This window comes from Cotesia typhae, unplaced genomic scaffold, assembly GCF_013202065.1.
Source record: "Cotesia typhae breed Kobodo isofemale line unplaced genomic scaffold, CoteBio_Ctyphae contig_4, whole genome shotgun sequence".
NCBI lineage: Eukaryota > Metazoa > Arthropoda > Insecta > Hymenoptera > Braconidae > Cotesia > Cotesia typhae.
Window position 1 is genome coordinate 1144101 of NW_027423748.1, and position 21538 is coordinate 1165638.

A 21538-nucleotide genomic window follows, 5' to 3' on the forward strand; every position below is an offset into this window, starting at 1 on the left:
TACCGTTCCATTAAACATAAAGAAGAATATTGTCGAAGCTGTTAAGACTCGCGAAGGTACAGATTCTAAAGCAAGAAGATTTATTATTGATAGAAAAAATTTACATTTAATTCTGCAAAAAAATATAAGTGACTTTGTTTCTAAGAAGTCATTAAAACTTTTTGAGATCTTTGATCTGCCGTATGATTTTCTTGACAAAAATATTGATTTATGGTCTACTGATGAGAGTTATAATGAAAATAAAGAATTTTTCGCACAATTGAAAGTTGTTAATGATGTGGCAGAGCGAGGTGTCGCATTAGTAAGTGAATATAACCAATGCTTAACGAAAGACGAAGAGCAATTTCAATTTTTATTGCAAGTTGTGAAAGAGCATCGAAAAAACTACCCTACTTGCAACAAAAAATTGTTTGAAAATAAATAGCTCAGTTGAAAATTGAAATAAAAACTATCTTATAACTAATCGGACATTTTTTCTCTAAAACTGAAATCATAATATATTTATAATGAAAACTTTGCTTTTTTATTGATAAATGATTAACTAAGCGATAAATAATGTACAATTTATTTTTTTAAATGTAGATAAAAATACTTACACATAAAAAAAAAGCTTGAAAAACATTTTGAAGTTTCTCAGTTGATGAAAAAAATTTTTCGTGTAAATTTTCTCAAAACTGATAGATTAAATTGAAATTTTTCGATTATTTAATCAAAAACTCTTAAAATCGATATACATGAAAGTTTGATGATGAATATCTTTTGAACGATTAATTTAATCGCCAAAACATAAGATTTCATTTTTATAGAGCAGTTAATTTGCTACAAAAATTTCTATTGCCCATTCAATAATAGCCATTTCTTGTCGAGTTATAAAATTTATAAACAAAAGTGACATTTGACTTAAAATAATCAATCTTAAATCTTCAATATTAGTGAAATGGTGAGGTTTACGGAAAAAACATAGGATACCTTTTTTGTAGAGCATTAAATTTCCTACAAAATTCTTAAAAAAATTTTTTCTGTACGACCAATTAATGATGAGGAATGAATTTTTTTCTATTGGACTGAGAAAAAAATGAAAAACTGCGACGCGGAGGATCTTCCTATTAAAATTAAGAGTTCATATTTGGTGAGAATTTTTTTAAGATGCCTAGTAACCCATTTTTCCGTATTAATTGTAAAAAAAAAAATAGTTGATTTTTTTGACCCACCCTAATCTATATTCATTCCGACTCTTTTCTCGGAAATATATTCGAATACTATTTCTAGTTATGTTAAAAAATTGACTTAATGAAAAATTTTGAATGATTGTTATGTCGGACTCAATGTTCGACATTTTTATTTAATATTGAATAGACTTTAATTATTTTAGTAATAATTTTGTAATTTTGTCGTTACGTACATTTACTTTGTTATCTCAAATTTTTGTTATCTTCAAATTTATCAATAGTATTTTCAAAAGAAACTTATTTTAAAAAAATTTAGTTTTAGCTGGGCCTGACCACACTAAGAGATTTAAGCCTGAACAAATACCCTAATGGAATTTTAAACTTTGTCGAGATCCGAAATAGAAGTTTTCGATAACAAAATAAATGTATATATAAACAATAGTTTAAATACAACGAAAGTAAATAATGATAAAAGAAAAAAATAAAAAGGAATGTCATGATAATTCTAGTATCAACAAAAAAAAATATAAATGTTGATAATTTAAGGAACAAAAATTAAATAACTATAGTTTAAGTCTAAACAAAAAAAAATAAATAAATGGTTCTTTTATTTTCGAATGACATAACGACTTAAATAAAAAGAAAAATTTAGATCTAAGAAACTAATGATAATTTGTAATCTATACACAAATTAATTTTTAGCTAACTAATTTAATAATACCTCGTGAGTAGAATAATAAGATATGATCATCGGAAATTATATTTTAATTAATAATTTAAAATAGTGAAAAGGGTAAAAATTTAATAATAATTCCTTTCTAATTATTAAATATAGAATTTAAGAGAAGGGGGTCAACAGGCCCTTGAGACAACGTGGAAGGAGTAGTGCGCAACCCGAAGCGTTGGGCTCCTTGAGAAAGGGAAACTCGGACCACTGAGTGTTATTGTAATTGGCCTAGAGTTTCCCCTGAACATAGACTTTAGGAAAATGTCACCGCCCACAAGGTCTTGTCGATTTCAGTTTTCCAATTTTTTCAAATCAGTTGTAACGGGTTTTGCTCTCCCTACGACTCGTACACTAATTATCGGTGAAAAGAAAAGTAGAAATCTGCCAAACGCCTATCCCCTGCTCAGATTTATTACTCGTCGGAGTCCAGGATCGAAAAAGGGATGAAAGAATGAACCAGGTGGAAACCCAAATTTGCGGTTAAAGAATAGATACTTTATTATTAAATCTCTAATTACACAAGAAAAGACGGATAGCCCTCTACTACTACCTTTACAAAAGGAAAATTTCGCGTTCTCGCGTTTTCACGGTGACCATCGGTCGGTAACACTCCCACACACTCCCAACAAGACTCGCGGTCTACTGTTCGCGGTTCTAATTACCCCGGTCGCCGTTGGGGGTGTCTGGTCGACGAAACCCCAATAGCCCTACTCGGCCCTTCCCCCCAGAGGGTAAGCGGATGGTCTCTGTCTCGCCCCCACCTACTCGACTAGTTTCACCTGCCGTACCTCCGCTGAAGGCCTTCGTACGGGGAGTCCCTAATCTCCAGGAGTACTGAAGCACTTACCTTGGTCTCGGTCGGACTCGAAGGTAGAGCTCTTCCGTTTTCGTTGTCCAGAGAATGGTCTTCTTCAGGAGAACTACTGCCAGGAGACTAGTTGCTAATTGTCATTAATTTTCCGGCTTTATCATTTTCCAAACAAGTCACTCACAGCGAAACGGAATGATCGTTTTTGCCATCTACTTTGTATTTACAAACTATCAATTTAATTGGCTTCCCTTCATTCTCTATCCATTCGTTTCGCCAAATTCTAAGTTCTTATTTTCGATTTCAAATTATTTTACATTTTAATCGGCATTTCGCTCATTCTCTATCCATTCGTTTAGTTCCCATACAAATTTTGGCTCGGGACTTATAAAATTTCCTTTGCGCTTAAATTAAAATAATTTTCCCAAAACTTATTTTTCATACTAAAATATCACAAAACTTCGAAAATTGTTCCTTCAAATAATTATTTTGGCGATTTAATCCTTTCGTCCAAAATAATTATTAGGCAATTTTTAACCATCCAATATATTTTATTTTCCACAATTACGCGCTGGCAAAATTTGGAACAAGTAACAAAATTTTATTAAACCATAAACAAACGATTGTTAAGTAATATAAACAAGAATAAGTAACATGTTAAATCGAGGTACACAAATCGGTGTTCCGACATTTAAACAACAAAAATAATAATAGTCCCTGGATAAACAAAAGAATGTTATACGTAAATAATAATAATTTAACTGAACTAAAACGGTCTTAAATAATAATAATACTTTGTTAAATAATAATACGGTCAAAAACAAGATGAAAATAATAACTTTCCGGTGGTTCCGCCTGGCTTAGTGTCAGGCGAACATGACGGTCGAAGAGTAGGTATTCCTACTGTTGCCTCGCTGTCTCGCTCGCATCTTTGCTCCCGCTGTTTCGCACTCCCGCTCACCGTCTCACTCGCTCCCACTAGACCTTACGTCACACAGTTCAGTTCAAGTTTTTACCACCTCAACATGAGGTCAAGTTTGGAGTAGACCCAAGTTTCATCAGTTCAATTTACAATTTAAATTTTTCATTTCGTACGCGTTGTTTTAAAACAGATTCGATTTAATTCTTTCCTTAACGCTACTGAAGCAGACAAGAAACGGTGACACAGATATTGAGTAAGTGTAAAATTATAAGTTTCGTTTTGTGTATTTCTTTTTATTCCGAATTGAAATTTGTATTAGAATTTTAAAATATATCTATGAAATTTAACTCATATTTATTATTCTTCATTTCACGAAATTTTTCCTGTAAGCTTCAGATCCTTATCTATTAGCCTAACGGCTAGGATAAAAATAATTAAATTTTAGTTGCGTTTTCGACGTAACAGATTTTATTACCCAAGATTAAAATTTCCTAACGATTTTAGATTTTTTGTAGGTACTACTTGGTTCTACGTAAGGTAAATGCTCAATGGTTTTATAACTTTATTATAATGTTATATTCATGTTTTTTTTTTCCCAATCTTGGTAATTTTTCAGCTGACCGAAGAAAACACAGTGTATTTGCGTAATTACATTATGTATCATTGTTAATAATTCAAACTTTACCGTTACGTTTATTGCTAAATATTAAAATGAATCATATAAAAAAAATATACTCTTAGTCGCATTACTGCTGACCGAATTACTCATCAAGTTCGTCTCTATTTAACTTTTTTTTCTTTCGAAAAAGTTGTTCTAACATTTTTTATTGTTAATACCTACGAAACCAGTATTCTTGGTCGCATTACTGCTGACCGAATTATATTTGAAAATTTTCTTTGGAGAGCTCATTTTTTTGTAATGTAGATAACAAAATTTTGGAAAATCCAATAGTGCACGCCTCATAATCTCATTTTTCACAATAAAATTGATTAAATTGAGAGATAAAAAACAAAATAATAAAAAACAGAAAATTCTGCTATGGTTTAGTGGTGCCGAAGCTCTAAGGTAAGGAAAAAAATATTATAATGAAATGTATATATATATATATATATATATATATATATATATATATATATATATATATATATATATATATATATATATGTTGTGACGTGGGAAAATTTTCCCACTAAAATTTCATATTCGAGATTATTTTTTTTAAGTAGTAATTAGTCTAGAATGTTGGCGAAGCTGACGGAATGCGGAGATTCGACGCGCCTGTGTCGCCCTACGTGGTTTGCGGTCAGAAGGCGAAGCTCGAGGTAATTAAAAAAAAAAAAAATTAAGCCGAACCGTGCCAAATTATCAAAATGAGTATGGATGGATGCGTTCGAAATAAATTTACTATGTAATTAAGAATGTGTGTGATAGAGAGAGCGAATGACAAAAGCGACCGAGCGAACCCGCAGTTCAGTTCGCAATCAACGACCGAGGAGACATCTGGAAGCGACAACGATCAACGAGGGAAACCCGAAACCGGAATGGAATCAGAATTGACCAATGACAGGACGTTGAATCACCGGGAGCACACCAGGGCTCCACCTGAACGCCGAATGCCGAACTGAATTGAGTATCGACCAACCATCGACGATGGAAATTTATCCAACGACTGCTGATTGGACGCGCAGCTTGGTAGCTGCGCTAGCGAAAAACCATATGTTGCTGAAAAACGGAAAAGCCAGTAATTCTGGGCGAGATACCGAAACGACTGTTGAACATTGTTAATTTTGTTATCACGATTAAAAAGAAAAATTGAATCGATTAGTAATTATTAATTGTGAAATTCTGATCCGGACCCCGAAAAGCCACTGTCGAACCGCTGTCAATTTATTGGCACGATCCGAAATAAAATTAAACGATTAAGTATTTTTTTGTACAAAATTCAGCCGCTCCTTGGTGCATTGATTGAATTGACGATTTTGTTAATTGTGTGAGTTGATCGAGTCGAAGTTAGAAATTCTCTCGGGAATTATTGTAATTGTCAACCGACAAAAGTCGAGAATTCGACACACGTTTGGTCATTTCAACAACGGAAATTCCGGGAGGCCATCGCCGAGAACCTCTGCCGCCGTCAGCAACGCCGTGACCTTCTGCCTGGATCCACACCTTCACCGAGAAGTCGATTGGACTGGGGTAAGTGCGGTCGCAGTTATTATACACCTGGGTGACTTCACCGCGGTCCACGATTAAGTAGAGAGTTATGATTTGCATTTAATTAATTATTTTTTTTATTGTATCGAAAAATCAGATAATTACGAATTTTGTAATTAAGTCAAAAGGTAGAATTTTACCGAAATTCAGCAATTGCGTTGTTGAATTTCGGCTTCGGGGTGACGTCAGCCAGGTATCCGGTGCCAAAAATATTTTAATCCAGTGTAAAGGAATGTTGTGTACAGTGTCAATTTATTTGATCAAAGTTTAAGATTGCATGCCGAATAAAATTGGCTCGAATCAAGGGCCATCTAAGAGCGTAACTAGGGACTATACCTCGAGCTTTGTCCCGTATATTGCCCGCCGGGTAACAACAGTTACCGACGGTTCACTTACCCGCCGCGGTGGATAATTGATCGATCGATTGTGACACCAATAATCAATATCCGACAAATCGATGCTATTGATAAATTAAAAAATTCGGCTGTTACGAAGAGCAGTGACGATAATTCGATTTTTTTTTTTAAAACGCGAAATTTGTTGCTGGGAAAGAAGTACGAACCGTATAATTTTTTTGTTTGTTGTTAAGTTTATTTAAAATGTAAAAATTTGTTATTACGAAAGGAAGGCTACGACAATTATATTTTTTTTGGAAACTCAAATTTATTTGTTACGAAGAAAGTGACGATAATTAATTATATTGATGAAGTCGAAATTTTTGTTGTTAGGAAAATAAACGCGAACTAGAACATTTTTTTTTCTTTCTCTTTGTTAATTTTCTTTGAATTGGTTAATACGAAGCGGCGACATTTAATTTGTTTTGTTGAGAAATTCGAAATTTGTTGTTACGATACGATTATTTTTTTTGCTTTTTTTTTTGTTGTTAGTTTTTTTATTTGTTGTTGGCGATAATAAAGCGAATGCAATTAATTTCCTTAATTCGAAATTTTGTTTGTTAAACGAATCAAGAATAACTCATTATTGGTAATTTCGATCATATTCAGATTCTTTTTTTTAATTGAATAGTCCCTGCGCATTACTTGTTTCTTTGAGCTGTCTCTATTTTTCTATTCTCTGGTGGCAAAAATATTCTGCATCGATTTCTACACTCGCTCTACAAAATTTAGGATCTCTTCGACGTTGACCTGCCGTCCGACGACGATCAATTGCTGAATTCGAACCGCGGAACGTAAAGTTCCTGGCGCCCAACAAGCTACGAACCAGGTAAGCCAACATTTAGGTGGAACTCCCCGGCGCTGTCGACGCCAGCACCGTGAAAAAAAAACCCATCATAATATATATATATATATATATATATATATATATATATATATATATATATATATATATATATATATATATATAGGAGAGTTGCGTCTATCCACGGACATAACACGAGATCTCTGAAACTATAAGACCTAGAGACTTGAAATTTGGTATGTATATTCCTTTCCCGAAGTTTAGGTCAGCTAAGAACGGATTTTACGAAATTCGACCCACAAGGTGGGTTGCGGGGGTGTTAACTTAAAAAAATTAAATATACATTGACATAACACGAGATCTCTGAAACTATAAGACCTAGAGACTTGAAATTTAGTATGCATATCCCTTTCCCCGAGTCCAGGTCAGCTAAGAACGGATTTTTCGAAATTCGACCTACAAGGGGGGTTGTGGGGGTGTTAACCTAAAAATATTAAATTTTTCAAATATTGCTCCTATAAACTTGAAATTTGGTATGCATATTCGTTTCCCAGAGTAGAGGTCGGCTAAGAACGGATTTTTCGAAATTCGACCCACAGGCGGGATTGCGGAGGTGTTAATCTATTTATATATAAGCGAAATACCACTCACTCACTCATCACCAGATCTCCGAAACTATTCGCCCGATTGACTTGAAATTTAGCATACTTACTCCATTCGTGATGTAGACGCTCACTAAGAACGGATTTTACGCAATTCCTAGCTATAATGAATTTTTCGTCCACCATCACGTATGCTACTCCCTCCCCTCCCTCTCATTCTTCCCCTCCCCTCCCGTGACTTCTTCCCCGTTCCCTATATCTCTCTCTTTTTTTTTTTTTTTTTTGGAAAATGTCATTTTGATTCCCCAATCTAAGAAACCCATCAAGTGCCACCCATCAATTATAGAACTCACCCCCCCCCCAGCCCAACCACCCACGCTAATCAACCGTTGCCATGGTTACCGTTGATATGGATACCGTTGCCATGGTTATCGTTGTCCTGGATACCGTTACCATGGATACCGTTGCCATGGATACCGTTGCCATGGCTACCGTTGCCATGGATACCGTTGCCATGGCTACCGTTGCCATGGTTATCGTTGTCCTGGATACCGTTACCATGGATACCGTTGCCATGGATACCGTTGCCATGGTTACTGTTGCCATGGTCACAGTTGCAATGGTTACCGTTGCTAAAACAACTGTTAACATGAATAAATTGTAATAATAAATTCGGTTGTAAACTAAATTCAGAGGAATGATTAGAATAAAAGTAGAAAGTTACTAAATATTAATATTCTATACAAGTATTATTCAACAGTATTATTCTACACAATGTTAGGCAAATACATGGATTTTCATCGATTGATTGTTAGGACAGTAGGAATTTATAATCATACTTTTTTTAAGAAAGAATAGCTTAATCATTAATAACTGAAATAGCTAATATGTATTGAAATGAACATGAAGGATAAACTCCATTATATCATAAAACAGATAAATATAACATAAATATTAATGTTGATATTGTTAAATGATTATACTGATTTAAATGATTAAAAATAAAATGGTAAATTGTGTGTGATATATATAGGAGCTGTTCTATAGATAGATTGACTCATCACGATATCTCGGGAACCATCGGACCTAGAAACTTGAAATTTGGTAGGAATTATACGTTTGCCCTGTAGAGGTCAGCTAAGAACAGATTTTAAAATATTCCACCCCCAAAGGGGTTCGCGGCGGCGTTAACAATGCAAAACTCCAATTTTTAAACTGTAGCTCCTATCAACTCCAATTTTGGTAGGAATCTTTTGTAAGAGATGTAGAAATAATCTATAAACAAATTTCACGATATCTCACCTCACAGAGGGTTGCGGGGGTGGGTATTAACAATCAAAATTCTTAATTTCCAAGCTATAACTCCTACAGACTCCAAATTTTGTAGGAATTTTCTATAATAAATGATGAAAAAATAATTTATGAACGAATTTTACGATATTCTACCCCAAAGAGGATTGTAGGAGCGTTAATAATAAAAAATTCCCGTTTTTAAACTATAGCTCCTATCGACTCCAAATTTGGTAGGAATCTTCTGTGAGAGATGTAGAAGTCCATGGGAAAATTTTACGATAGCTCATCTCACAGGGGTTTGCGAAGGTGGGTGCTAACATCAAAAATTTTTAGTTTCTAAGCTATAGCTCCTATAGACTCCAAATTCTCATTTCAAATTTTTTTCTTTGTGTCAATTATTACACGACTCTACAAAAAAAATTTTCGTTCTTTGTCCTAAAGTTTATACTATTATTTTCCAGTTAGTTATGCACAAAAACGAAAAGAAAATATCTTTTTTCGGTATAAAGTTTGCTTTTGTGATAGTTATAATAATAATACTCATTTTTCAATTATTTCATAAATTTTAATTGATTTTAATATTTTTAAAAAGACCGCGCGGTGAGAGTGGGGTATTAACGTTTACACTGTGCCGCTAGATGGCACCCGAGTGATAAACAACCATCAGATGTTATTTACAAGCCCAGAATAACTTAAAATGTCGTCACGAAAGTGCAAATACGATGCTGATGCATTTTGTTTTATATGTGGTCAATTTATTAAAGTTCGAGACGTGAAATATGAACTAAAGACATCTCACGTTCTCTGTGAAGCCTATGAAGCATATTTTGACTGTCCTGTACGGACTCAAGATAAGCCATGGGCTCCACATGTTGCTTGTAGTTATTGTAAAAGGTGTTTGGAAGGTAAGCAATTTTTATTTAATTAAGCGATGAATCCAAAATAATACACATATTAATTTATATTTTTATATTTTTAGGTTGGTATCGAGGTGAGAAAAGGTCTATGAAATTTGCAATACCAAGGATTTGGCGAGAACCAAAAGAACATATTACTGACTGCTACTTTTGTATGGTGAATCCGAGTAAAAGACGTAGAGGTAAAAATGCAAAACCTATTGAATATCCTGACCTCGAATCTTCTTCTGCTCCAATTGCTCACGACCTAACACGACCAGTACCTAAGCCACCGAAAAAATTATCGCAGAAAAGTAGCTCATCTTTTAGTTCTTATAAAAGTAATTCCGATAAGGAGTTTTTGCCCTACACCTGAACAACCAAAATACTATCTCATTACTTCAGAAGATTTTAACGATCTAATTAGAGATTTAAATTTGCCAAAAAAAAAAAAGCAGAGCTTCTAGGCTCTCGGTTAAAACAGTGGAATTTGCTCGATGATGTTAAGATCACGGATCAGCGGACTAGGCATGAAATGTTTGCAACGTTTTTCACGAAGGAAGATGGACTTTGTTTTTGTAATGACATTAAAGGTATGTTTGAAGCAATTGGCATACCCTGTGTCCCTAGCGAATGGCGTTTATTCATTGACAGCTCTACAAAAAGTTTAAAAGCAGTTCTATTGCACAACGGAAATAAATTTCCGTCTCTTCCAATTGCTCACTCAGTATATCTTAAAGAAAATGATGAAAGTGTCAAAATTTTGCTTGAATCTGTAAAGTATCATGAGTATAACTGGGAGCTAATTGAAGATTTTAAAATGGTGGGATTTTTAATGGGGCTACAGGGTGGATATACAAAGTATCCGTGTTATTTGTGCTTGTGGGATAGCAGAGCGGATTCTAAACACTATATTCAACGGTCATGGCCTGTAAGAACAGAATTGTGTGTCGGAAAACATGTGACAGGGAATTTTAATTCCGGCGCGGGGCTTGTGTCACTGTTATCTTGTCGCGGTGAGTAGGGACTACTCCGTACCTTCTGAGCGTGAGTAGCTAGTTGTAAGACTCGTCACCGGGTCGTACGGGTCGCTAAGTCCCCACCGCTGTCCCCCAGAAAATCTAAACGGGAACGAGATAATGGAAAAATTCGAGAACCTGAGAGAGAGGTTATAAAAGAGCCGGCGAAAACGAAAACAGGACCTTTTGGCGGACGAGACTTGTGGTTGTACAGTGCTCAGTGACTTACCATCAAAATAAACGTAAGTAGAAATTTGCTCGAGGCTTCACGAAAGAGGAACGAAGCGAGCCGTTATATTCTAATTCTTTATTAAAATTTCATTCCGTTAGGCCGTTAGGCTGACGAATTTGTATTTGATCCGTTATTTATTTATCGGCTTTTACAGAGATAATTTGTACGAGAGAAAATTGAGATCAAGGAGACGAGGAAAGGAATTTACGGACTCGAGAAGCTGAAGGAAGTTGCTGTTCGCAAAATTTTACTTACTCTGGAACAACTCCATCGTTGACAGATAAAATTGGAACTTCAGGTAAATTGGTTATTCAGGCCATTCTAATCGTCATTAGGCCGAATTAACCAATCTAAGTTTTTATTGAGAATAAAATAAGCGTCTCGAGTAGTCTTTACATAATTAGCAAATTCCAATCGAGGTAAGTTCGTCAAGGTAATTTAGTAATTAAGACAATAGAACTAAAAACATTTATTAAGTAACTGCAAATGAGAAATTAAATAAATTCAATTCGGTCTTTTGTTTATAATTATCAAAAAATTATTTAAAAATTAGTTCAGAAAATTTGATAATAAATTTGAATAAGTACGTAGTTTAGGATAAAGGTCATTTATAGTCATGTGTTAAATTTTTGGCAATTGTGGAAGGATAAATTTAGGCCCTTTGGCTAAATTTAATGAAGCAATTTTAATTATTGAGTTTGAGGAAATTTGGGAATTAGGAAATTATTAAAGAAAAAATTGTCAGAAGATATTTAGTGAAATTTGGTGAAATTTAGTTGAAGAATTTTGGTTGAGAAATTTGGAAAAGTAATTCTGTAGATTCTGTGATTAGGATTGTATTGAAATGAATCAATTAGGAAAATCGACAAGTGATAAATTTTGTGAATTTGAAAATTTTGTATTAAGAATTGTAGGAAATATTTGATTGTTATTTGGAATTAAAATTCGGAGAATTTAGAAGTAATAAAAGTTAGAGAGATTGAGTTAGCGTCCGGTGGACGATGTAATAGATAAGTAAGGAAAAATGATGGAATAAGGAATCCATCAGGTTGACGTGAAAATTGAGAATTTTGATATGCCATCAGGTTGACGAGGGGAAATATTAGATTTTAAGGTATTCCGTCGGAGTGACGAGGTTGAATAAATTGGTTATTTAGTTGTAAGAAAAATTGGCAAGGGCCAGCGTAGGTGAGAGGTTCTCACGATTAAGTTAGTTTAAGTTGTAGGAATAATTGGCAAGGGCCAACGTAGGTGAGAGGTTCTCACAATTAAGTTAGTATTAAGGAAATTGTTAAGTTTGTAGAGTTGGTTGAATAAATCAGTTTAATTTTTATAAATAATTTTTCTCAGTTTTATTTACAGCCTTTCTCGGACTTCTCACGACCCTGTCTTTTCCTCTCATGTTTCCCCGGTTTCTGGGACACCGAGTCTAAAACCCCAGTGGCGCCCTTTCTAAAGAGGAAAGGGGTAGCTAACTGAACCTGGGCTAAAACCCCCTGGTTACAAACAGAACGTCAAATTTGAGCCGATTGTTGAAGCGGAAAAGGTGTTAATGCCGCCTTTGCACATTAAGTTAGGGTTGATGAAACAATTTGTTAAAAAACTGGATGAAACTTCAGAAGCTTTTGGATACTTAAAAAAATTTTTTCCGAAGTTATCGGAAGCAAAGGTTAAAGCTGCGGTTTTTGTTGGTCCGCAAATAAGACAGATTTTCGCTGATGAAAAATGTCTAACGTTGCTGAATCGTACTCAAAAAGCAAGTTGGAACAGTTTTAAAGCAGTAGTTTCTGGATTTTTAGGAAATAATAAAGCTGAAAACTACGAAAAGTTGGTTGAGGATATGCTTACAAATTTTAAGGCCATGGGCTGCAGGATGTTATTAAAAGTACATATGCTGCATGCTCATTTGGATAAATTTAAAAACAATATGGGAGCCTATTCCGAAGAGCAAGGAGAACGTTTCCATCAGGCCATCGTGAATTTTGAACAACGCTATCAAGGCCAATACAATGAAAACATGACGGGCGACTATATTTGGGGTTTATTGAGAGAAAGTAGCTATGAACATAAAAGAAAAAGTAAAAGTGTGCACTTTTAAGTTATTTTCCACTTTTCTGTAAGCTAATTTGATAGTAAAACTTAATAAAAATAATAAACATTTTTATTTCAATAGTTTTATTTTCAATCAAAAATTAAAATACGAGATTTTTAAAAATTTCGTTCAATCAGTCTTCTAAGCACAAAAGCAAAGTTTTTCATGCCATATATTTTTTTTCCGTCTTATTACGACCTAAACTACCGAAATTTAATGCTTTGCAATCAAAGTCAAATTTCATGTTGACCCGTGTTATTCATTTTTGAAAAAAAGGCCACGCAAACATTATAGTGATTGCACATTGAAAGTTAGAATGAATATTAGCTGGAATAATTTCATAGATAAAAGGTATATGCTTATTCGATGAAATTTGGAATTTGTGAAAGTCAAAACAATACTCTAATCAAATTTTAAGTTTAGATCGAAAAATACAATTCTATAATTGCCCAGCGAAGCGGGCGGGTAACAGCTAGTATATGTATATTGTGTTCATATTGTTTATCTTTTACATTGTTCCTTCAGTTTACCTTATGCTTTTTAACTTATAGTAAAGGGTGTTGCAGAAATAATTCGGCCTATTGAAATAAAAAAAATTACTTTGACTTAATAAGAAATAATTTTTAAGTACAAAAATAAAATAAATAACTCATATTTAAGTTTCTATGAAAAACTGTTAGCCTGCGTCTCACCTCATATTCTTCAAAATACGGTTCTCTATACGTAATTTGAACTTATGCTTTATCAAGATTCAGTTTGTTAACAAATGGACTAGAATCTTTTATTATAATGACATTATCAATACTAAATTGTCTGATGTAAGAATTTTTTAAGTCTACTTCAGAAAGTTTCGTTAGAATATTTACTTGAAAAATAAATTCCTTACCATCGATATCACTCAATTTTCTTCCGTAAAAACTAACTTTGATATAAGGTTTAATTACTCGTTAACCGGATAGTTCATCTATTCTTGAATAAGCTTCATGAAGTTTGCGAAACAAAAAAAGAATAATATTAAAATATTAAAAGTATAATTTCTATATAATTGAATTATATTTACTCATAAATATAACATAGTTTTTTATAATTATATGCAGTTTCTTATGTTAGAAGTAGTATATGATAAACATCAAGAATATCTTGTTTTTCTGTTGGGTCCATGTTTACGACCAACAAGAGTAGATAATGATATCTCCATTAGCATTTAAGATATGAGTTCACAGCTGCACCAGATAATTTTAGTCAAGATTATCTTGATTCTGTTTCTATTCGTGTTTCTCCGATTCTTGGAGGTACTTGTTAAGTTTTTCAATAACCTCAGGTAGATGAAAATCTGAAAAAAAATTTGAAATTATTTTGTGTAGAATCAATATTTTTAGTTTTTACGAGAGATTTGAAATAAGAGTACCTATCAATACATTTATTTTGAAGATGTACACTTGAAACAGGTTATATGAGGATGATCAACCTCCCACGATGAGCATCGATCCATCTAGCTCTAGGTAAAAGTATATCTGGTGCTATGTAAGAATAATTTAATGGTGATGGAGCAATCATAGCAGGTAATATAAGTTCACCGAATTGAAAATATTCATCTTTTCATAACAAAGATAACCGCTGAAAAAAATTAAATTTATTTAATGTCATAACAAGTGTATTTTAATTTTATTAATTATTAAAGATGCACTTACCATATAAGTGATTGGAGTTTCTTTTATTTGAAAGGTGCTCAAATCATCAGCTGGAAATGTACTCCAATTTTGTTCTGTCCAATAGGTATAGGATGTACATTTACATTCGTGTGAGTTTACGCATGCGCCACAAAATAAAAAAATTAATCTAAAAAATTAATTAAAAATATAAAAACGATCGAACAAAGAATTAAATTGATCGAACAATTCATAAAAAAAAATAATCTATCAATTAAAGTTATAAATATTAAAATTGGAAATACAAAGCGTTAGCTTACAACAAAAATTTATTTAATTTTTTATAAATAAACAATAATCGAACAAATAATAATTTTTAACGAACATTAAAGAACAAATGACGAACAATTGATTTGTTTATAACAAATTGATATTAAACAATTTGAAGTCGACAAGTTCAATGAGGTAGAATTTTGTCTAGTAAAAATATACACGATTCCAATATTTCAATTGAAAGACCCAGTGATCGGTTCTATAATAGAATACGCACTTTTATTACCTCCTCTGTACATAGTGGTTCAATAAATTGCTGTGCGATAGTTATCTTAATTTTTATTTTCTTTTCATTCATTAACAACATAATTTAAAAATTTATTATCATTCACCGCATCCGGCCCACGAGAAAAGATTAGTATAACCCCTCATCTCTTTTCGGGGATGAACTCAGATTGGTATTTGAATGTCTCTCAATGATGTAAATTTCGTTTCCCAATCCTTTAGTTTCTCTTGGTGAGCACGTGGGAAACTTACGAGTTACCACGGACTGTTTTTTTGATGTTGTATAATTGACCCAGGGTTTAATTGAGTCCGCTCACCCATAGGTGCAAAAGAATTGCCTGACCCGGGTATATTTCGAGTTGCTCACCCTTGGATCTTTGACCAACAAAATGTCCTGGGTCATATAAAGTACATAGTGATTCTACCTCATCCTCTTCCTAAAGAAACTCGTCGAGACTCAGCTTGTCGCTCTACTTCGAGTCCTTGAGACCCGGTTCTCGGTTCACCGAGACGTAACATTGTATTATAGTTTATTAAATTTATTGTCTAGTTCGAAAATATTACAGATGAAACGCGACAATAAATTTTAATCCGCAATATGTGCAATTCAATTTTAAAATTTAGAAAATATTTTGATTTAAAAATATGTTCGATAAAAAACAATAAAATTTGAAATAAATCTTAGAATCCAAAAAAAACAAAAACAAAAATTATCTAAATTTTACGTTGAAAATAAGATTTTCAAACTTTGAAAACAATTTCCTAAAAAGAAAAAAAATTTTTTTTAACTCAATTTCGAAAAAAAATGAAAGAGAAAAAAAATTTTTCTTATTAAAAATGAACCATTTTAAGAATCTCAATAATAAAAAAAAAATCATTTTGTCGAGTCGACAATTCCAAAAACTAAATTACAAAAGAAAAATTTTTAATGAATGTGTGACGTTCTGGGAAAAAAAATGTGAATTTTAAATCGAATTTATTTTAAAATTAATAAATCATTTTCTTAGAATTACATTCCAAAGGAGATTCGTTGCTTCGTTGTTGAATTAGCAACGCGGCAACGGAAATTTTAGACGATAAGAAGTCGTCGCGGCCTGCGAAACGTTAATGTACCCACGTCAGCATGGGATCCGGGCCTTGACGACGTTCCCGAGATGTAACTTGAGCCCAACAATGGCTGCCACTGATTATTTGTATGATTAAATAATTAACTAAGTCAATCGACCGGGAGCGCTCTTCGAGCTTAGACCTTGTCCACCGGCTTCTATCTAACCTTTTTCTTACGATTAAATTTCTATAATACAATGTTAATCTTGACTAATTACTTCTAATAGGGGCGAGCGCTTATTAGCTGTTCCGCCCTGTTCCTATCAGTAAAAATTAATAATTAAGTTATAAATAAAATCATGGTACGAGACATTATCTGTGCGGCCCACCGGAGATCTATCGATTAGCTAACGCGGCTGGCCTGGAAATAAATTTTGAAGTTCGAAAAATCCAGAACGTAACAAAGAAAAAAAAAGTTCATTTTCTGTGCAAGAAAAAAAATTAAGAATTTTTTTTTTTTTCAAATTTCTGGAAAATTTTGGAAAAAGGAAAATAATATTACAGAGTGATAATTCCGAGAATTAAATTACAAAAGTACACTTTTTGAGAAAGAAAAAAAATTTAATTTTCTTTATGAAAAAAAAATAAAAGAATTTATTTAAATTACATTTCTAAAAAATTTTGAAAAACAAAATTTTTGAAAATTAGTCTTCTAAAAAAAAATTTTTTTTGAAAAGTAAATTTCAAAAAAAAAAGTTCAAAAGTAAATTCCTCGAAGATGAAGGAGAATTAGTTTTACTACGTATTAAAAACGATAATTACTTTCAAATCACTAATCTAAAATTCGTATTGTAACTAGTTGAAAAGAAAAATAAATTTTACGTAAAAGATAAGACTTTGTCTATCTAAGAATTTCTATTGTAATATATTTTGAACTGTAATCTATTACAAATGCATCTAGTTATCAGTTCCGTCAGTATTATGATAATTATTTTCGATACTCTTGGTAACTGTTGTCTGGAGGAATTTTAATCTCTTTAGAAAGAAATAATATTCTTGAGAGAAATTATTCAACTACCACCAGCTACCGGGTTTTGTTTTTAATAATTTTATTTTATTTTAGTTACCCAAACTAACTGAAATCGATAAGTAATATAATCCTTTTAAAAAAGAAATAATATACTAACTTATTTTCAAATACCGAGTTTCGTATATCATAATGATTGATTTTGAATACTCTCGTAACTGTTGTATTGAGGAATTTTAATTCCTATTGAAAGAAATAAAATTCAAACTATTTTCAGTTACTGGGTTTTACTCATGTCGATTCCGGTTTTATAATTATTTTAATTTGCGAATTATATATTTGTTAAAATAAAGATAAAATTAATCCTAAATTTAACTTCAAGAAAAAAAAACACGTGTGGCACTCGGGGACTGCCACGGTAAAGCTATTGTATAGCTTTTTTTATCAACTTATGCAATTATAATTATTTGTTTATTTTAATTATGCAGTATTAAGCTATTTTTTTTTTCTTTGATATTAATTTAAGTTACACTTTTTGAGCGTGGTGACCGATAAGAAAACAAATTTTTTTCTTTTATTGAATAAATGAGAAGTTAATATTGTTCAAAATATTTTTATTATCTTACAATGCATGTAGGTTATTCTGGAATTTTTATCATTGAAACTATAGGCTTATGGTAACTGAAATAAGAAACATAAGTTTGAGACTTGATATCCTCTAAATATCTGGAAAATACCGCGTCAATGGTGGTCCCATATTTTGTTGTGGATTCTTGTGGATCATTATTCATTTTCAAATTCAATTGTTCCGAAAGAAAAGTTGTCAACCGTTCTGATTTTTTATCAGCGAACTTGATGTTGAAATCGCCAGCCAAGATAAGTGGAAATTTATTACCATTTGTACCAAGTATTTTCGACCCATCTTCAGTGTACTCCAATAAAGTGCGATGAATAAAATGCTCTACCTCGTCCAATTTTGGATTCGGAGAAGTGTAAATTGCTATCATGACTATGTGTAGGCCTGTGTTATGTCCAAGGGCGTTATTAGAGCGGTAGCGTAAACGGTGGAGGTTTGGACTAACAGTTTAAAGAATACGCAACGGAGGTTTTAATTCCGTTGTTGTAATTATTTATGTGGGACGTTTTTGAGATACGAACTTACCACGCCTTCATTTGAGACTGACGGATTTTTATGTTAGCAGATGTACTTACTCTCTGCAGGAATTTTCGTTGTTACTGTATCCGTGATTCTGGGGCTGCTGTTAGCGCCTTTTCCTGACTTGGGCCCTGTGGTTGGTTCTCGCAGCGGATGGAGTAGGGTGGATTTGGGCTGCTTATATTACGGGCTTCTTATTTTATGGAATGACTTGTTGGAAACTGATTTCACTTTAATTGAGATTTATTTTTATAAACATTAAAACTTACACTTTCACAATTTGAATTTTAAAGAATTTAACTTAATGAATTTTAGTAATTTAATTGAGCTAACGTCCTCCAGTCCCCCGTAGGATAAAGTGCGCAAATTTAGCTTTTTAGTAGTATTTTAATTAAACTTACTGCCCGGATTCTCGCCTAAGTGCAGAGCAAATTAGAATTCTGAGATTCCGGTTCTCTAGATATTTAGAACTAATAGCTAATACGTGGCCTGCTGGTTGAACCGAATCTGAACTCGTCTTAAGTGCAGCGCAAATTAAGATGAGTGACTTTTACAAGGCACGGGTCCGTCAATTAAACGCGGAAGTCGAATTAATTGCTCAAAGACCAATACGTGGCCTGCCAGTTGAACCAAGTCTGAACTCGTCCTAAGTACAGAGCAAATTAAGATGAGTGACTTTTACAAGGCACGGGTCCGTCAACTAAACGCGGAAGTCGAATTACTTGATCAAAGACCAGGCGTCAGCTATTGATCGCCTTTTTTAAATACTCGCGGTGCTGAGATTGCAGATGTCCCCGCTAGTCAACCAGCAGTCGCGTAGCTTATATTTTATTGTGGCTTTCGCGCATGGTGAAGTCTTCCATCTGCGCGGGTGATTTAAATTTAAAGAAAAATTTTGGGGTGGACATAACATTCCCCCGGAAAAGCGAGAAGCTAGTATAGTTTTTCGGTTTTCCTATGGCCACCTTCCCCATAAGCGAGAGCCACTTACAAATTTTGATTTAACTTAATATAATTTGATATAATGAACAGAGTAACAGTAGGAGTCATCTAGTGCTTGTAATTAAGTTTAATTCATATTTTAATTTTGCAATGCATTGCATTGTACATATTTTGCTGACAAATGATATATTTTTTTTTTTTTTTTTTTTTTTTTTTTTTTGCTTCTCGAGTTCGCGTAGTCGGGTTGAGTGTTAGTGTACTTCAAACCGTGGGCTGTTGTAAGGATATTCTCCTCAAAAAAAAATAAAGATATGTATACTTGTGAGGTGAATTTTGAAGGCTATGGTACCTGGTACCAGATGGTCCTAATGATGTATGGGGAGAGGGTAAGTAAAGCATTATTTTAAAATTGATAACAAAAATTTGTATATAGAAAAATAAAAAATTATTTAATATTTTTTTTATAAAGAAATTTTTTTTTTCAGGATTTGAGAAGGGCGATTCGTCTCTTAGCGGGGTTGGCTCGTCCTATCCATCCGAGAGAGGCCTTATTTTCGGCTTCATGCCTGGTGACCCTGTTTGGCTCTCTGCCTCCCGAGGTCGTGGATGCAGTTGTCTTCTTCGCGTTCCAGGACCTAGCGATGGTAGCTGAGGTTCAGGACTTTGAAGAAGTGCTTGCCCCCAACCACGAGGACATCGATCGGTTAAGGATCGCCTTGCTCGAGGCGGTCTTTAATGGTTTGGTCGCCATGGGATAGAGGTATATTGCGTGATGCTTCATAGTTATTATTTAGAAAAAACTTTAGGATTTAATTGTTTTCTCCTTCTTTTTTTTTTTTTTTTTTTTTTTTTTTTTTTTTTTTGCTTGCCTGACGTGTCGGGTGACATCGCTTCCGCCGAGAGCTGGACGCCTTCTCTTTTATTTTTATGTGAAAACTTATATAAAAGAAATATAAAAATTCTTTTTTTTTCTTTTTGAAAAATAAAAATTATTTCTTTTTATTTCGTATTGTTTTCTCATTTTTGTTTCCTGTACTTTCTCCTTTTTTTTTTTTTTCAAAATTAATCCTATTTAGAAAAAAAAGGTAAGTAGAGTTTAACGGTATTTTAATAATTGATTAATAAAATAGTTAACTATAGTAATTTAGTTAGATAATTTAGGTTTAGGTAGTGAGGAAAATTTCTTAAAGGTTTATTTTAGAAGAGTGTGAGAGAGAGAGAGAAGTGTATTCGTAATTATATGTGTATACGTGTATTATATGTATACCCATGCGGTAACGCGGTTGTGGACGTGGCTTGCCGAGAGGCGGTTGCGATGAAGCGGGCGTCGATAAGCTACTCCGCTGGACTTAATAGCTCGTTACGTTTAACGCTAGATGCCTCTTCTAGTTCTCTTTTCCTATTTTATTTTTGATTATTAAATACTAAACTTTTAAGTTAATCGTTTTGAATTATAAGAAGAAATTTTTTTTTTTTTTTTTTTGAAGAAATTTTGTATGAGTGACGTTAGCTCTGAAATAGAATTTTCATATAAAACGAAGTAAAAATTTTGTATATGGAAATTGTTGGGTGTATATATTTAATAGTTAAATATTTAATAGTTTGACATAATAATAGATAATAACATGACTAAACATGATAATTGGTTACATATAGGTGATATGAATTTAAATAGTGTATAATTGGGTTCTTAATATAAGTTTTATATATTGAATGTAATTAACTAATTGAATAATTTGATAATATATAGAAAAATAAAAATTCTTAATGTAAAAATAAAATTCTTAATGTATGATATAGTGATAGTAAAATGGAAAAGGAAAATTTTATGTTAAATTTATATTATATATAAAGAAAAGCGAGAAAAAAATTTTCAATTGAGGTTTTGCGCTGTTTCCACTCGTCCCCTCAAGGCCGGAGGTAAATTTATCTTCGGTCTTGTGAGTTTTATGGTCGCAAAAAAATTTTGTAAAATAAGAAAAAAATT

General features: G+C 32.9%; 1 protein-coding gene and 1 long non-coding RNA gene across 2 annotated transcripts; one reads left to right on the plus strand and one right to left on the minus strand.

The window, feature by feature from the left end:
- Positions 1-14201: 14201 nt before the first annotated feature.
- On the minus strand, positions 14202-14988 carry LOC141527371 (uncharacterized). Its single transcript, XR_012479187.1, has 3 exons — positions 14864-14988; positions 14581-14789; positions 14202-14505 (listed from the first exon to the last, which is right to left on the minus strand). It is a non-coding gene; the product is annotated as an uncharacterized LOC141527371 (long non-coding RNA).
- Positions 14989-19795: 4807 nt separating this feature from the next.
- LOC141527425 (uncharacterized) lies at positions 19796-20309 on the plus strand. Its single transcript, XM_074242906.1, has 2 exons — positions 19796-19937; positions 20037-20309. Exons 1-2 carry the CDS (start codon positions 19863-19865, stop codon positions 20307-20309), a joined length of 348 nt encoding a protein of 115 aa, XP_074099007.1. The 5' UTR covers positions 19796-19862.
- The last annotated feature ends 1229 nt before the right edge of the window (positions 20310-21538 follow it).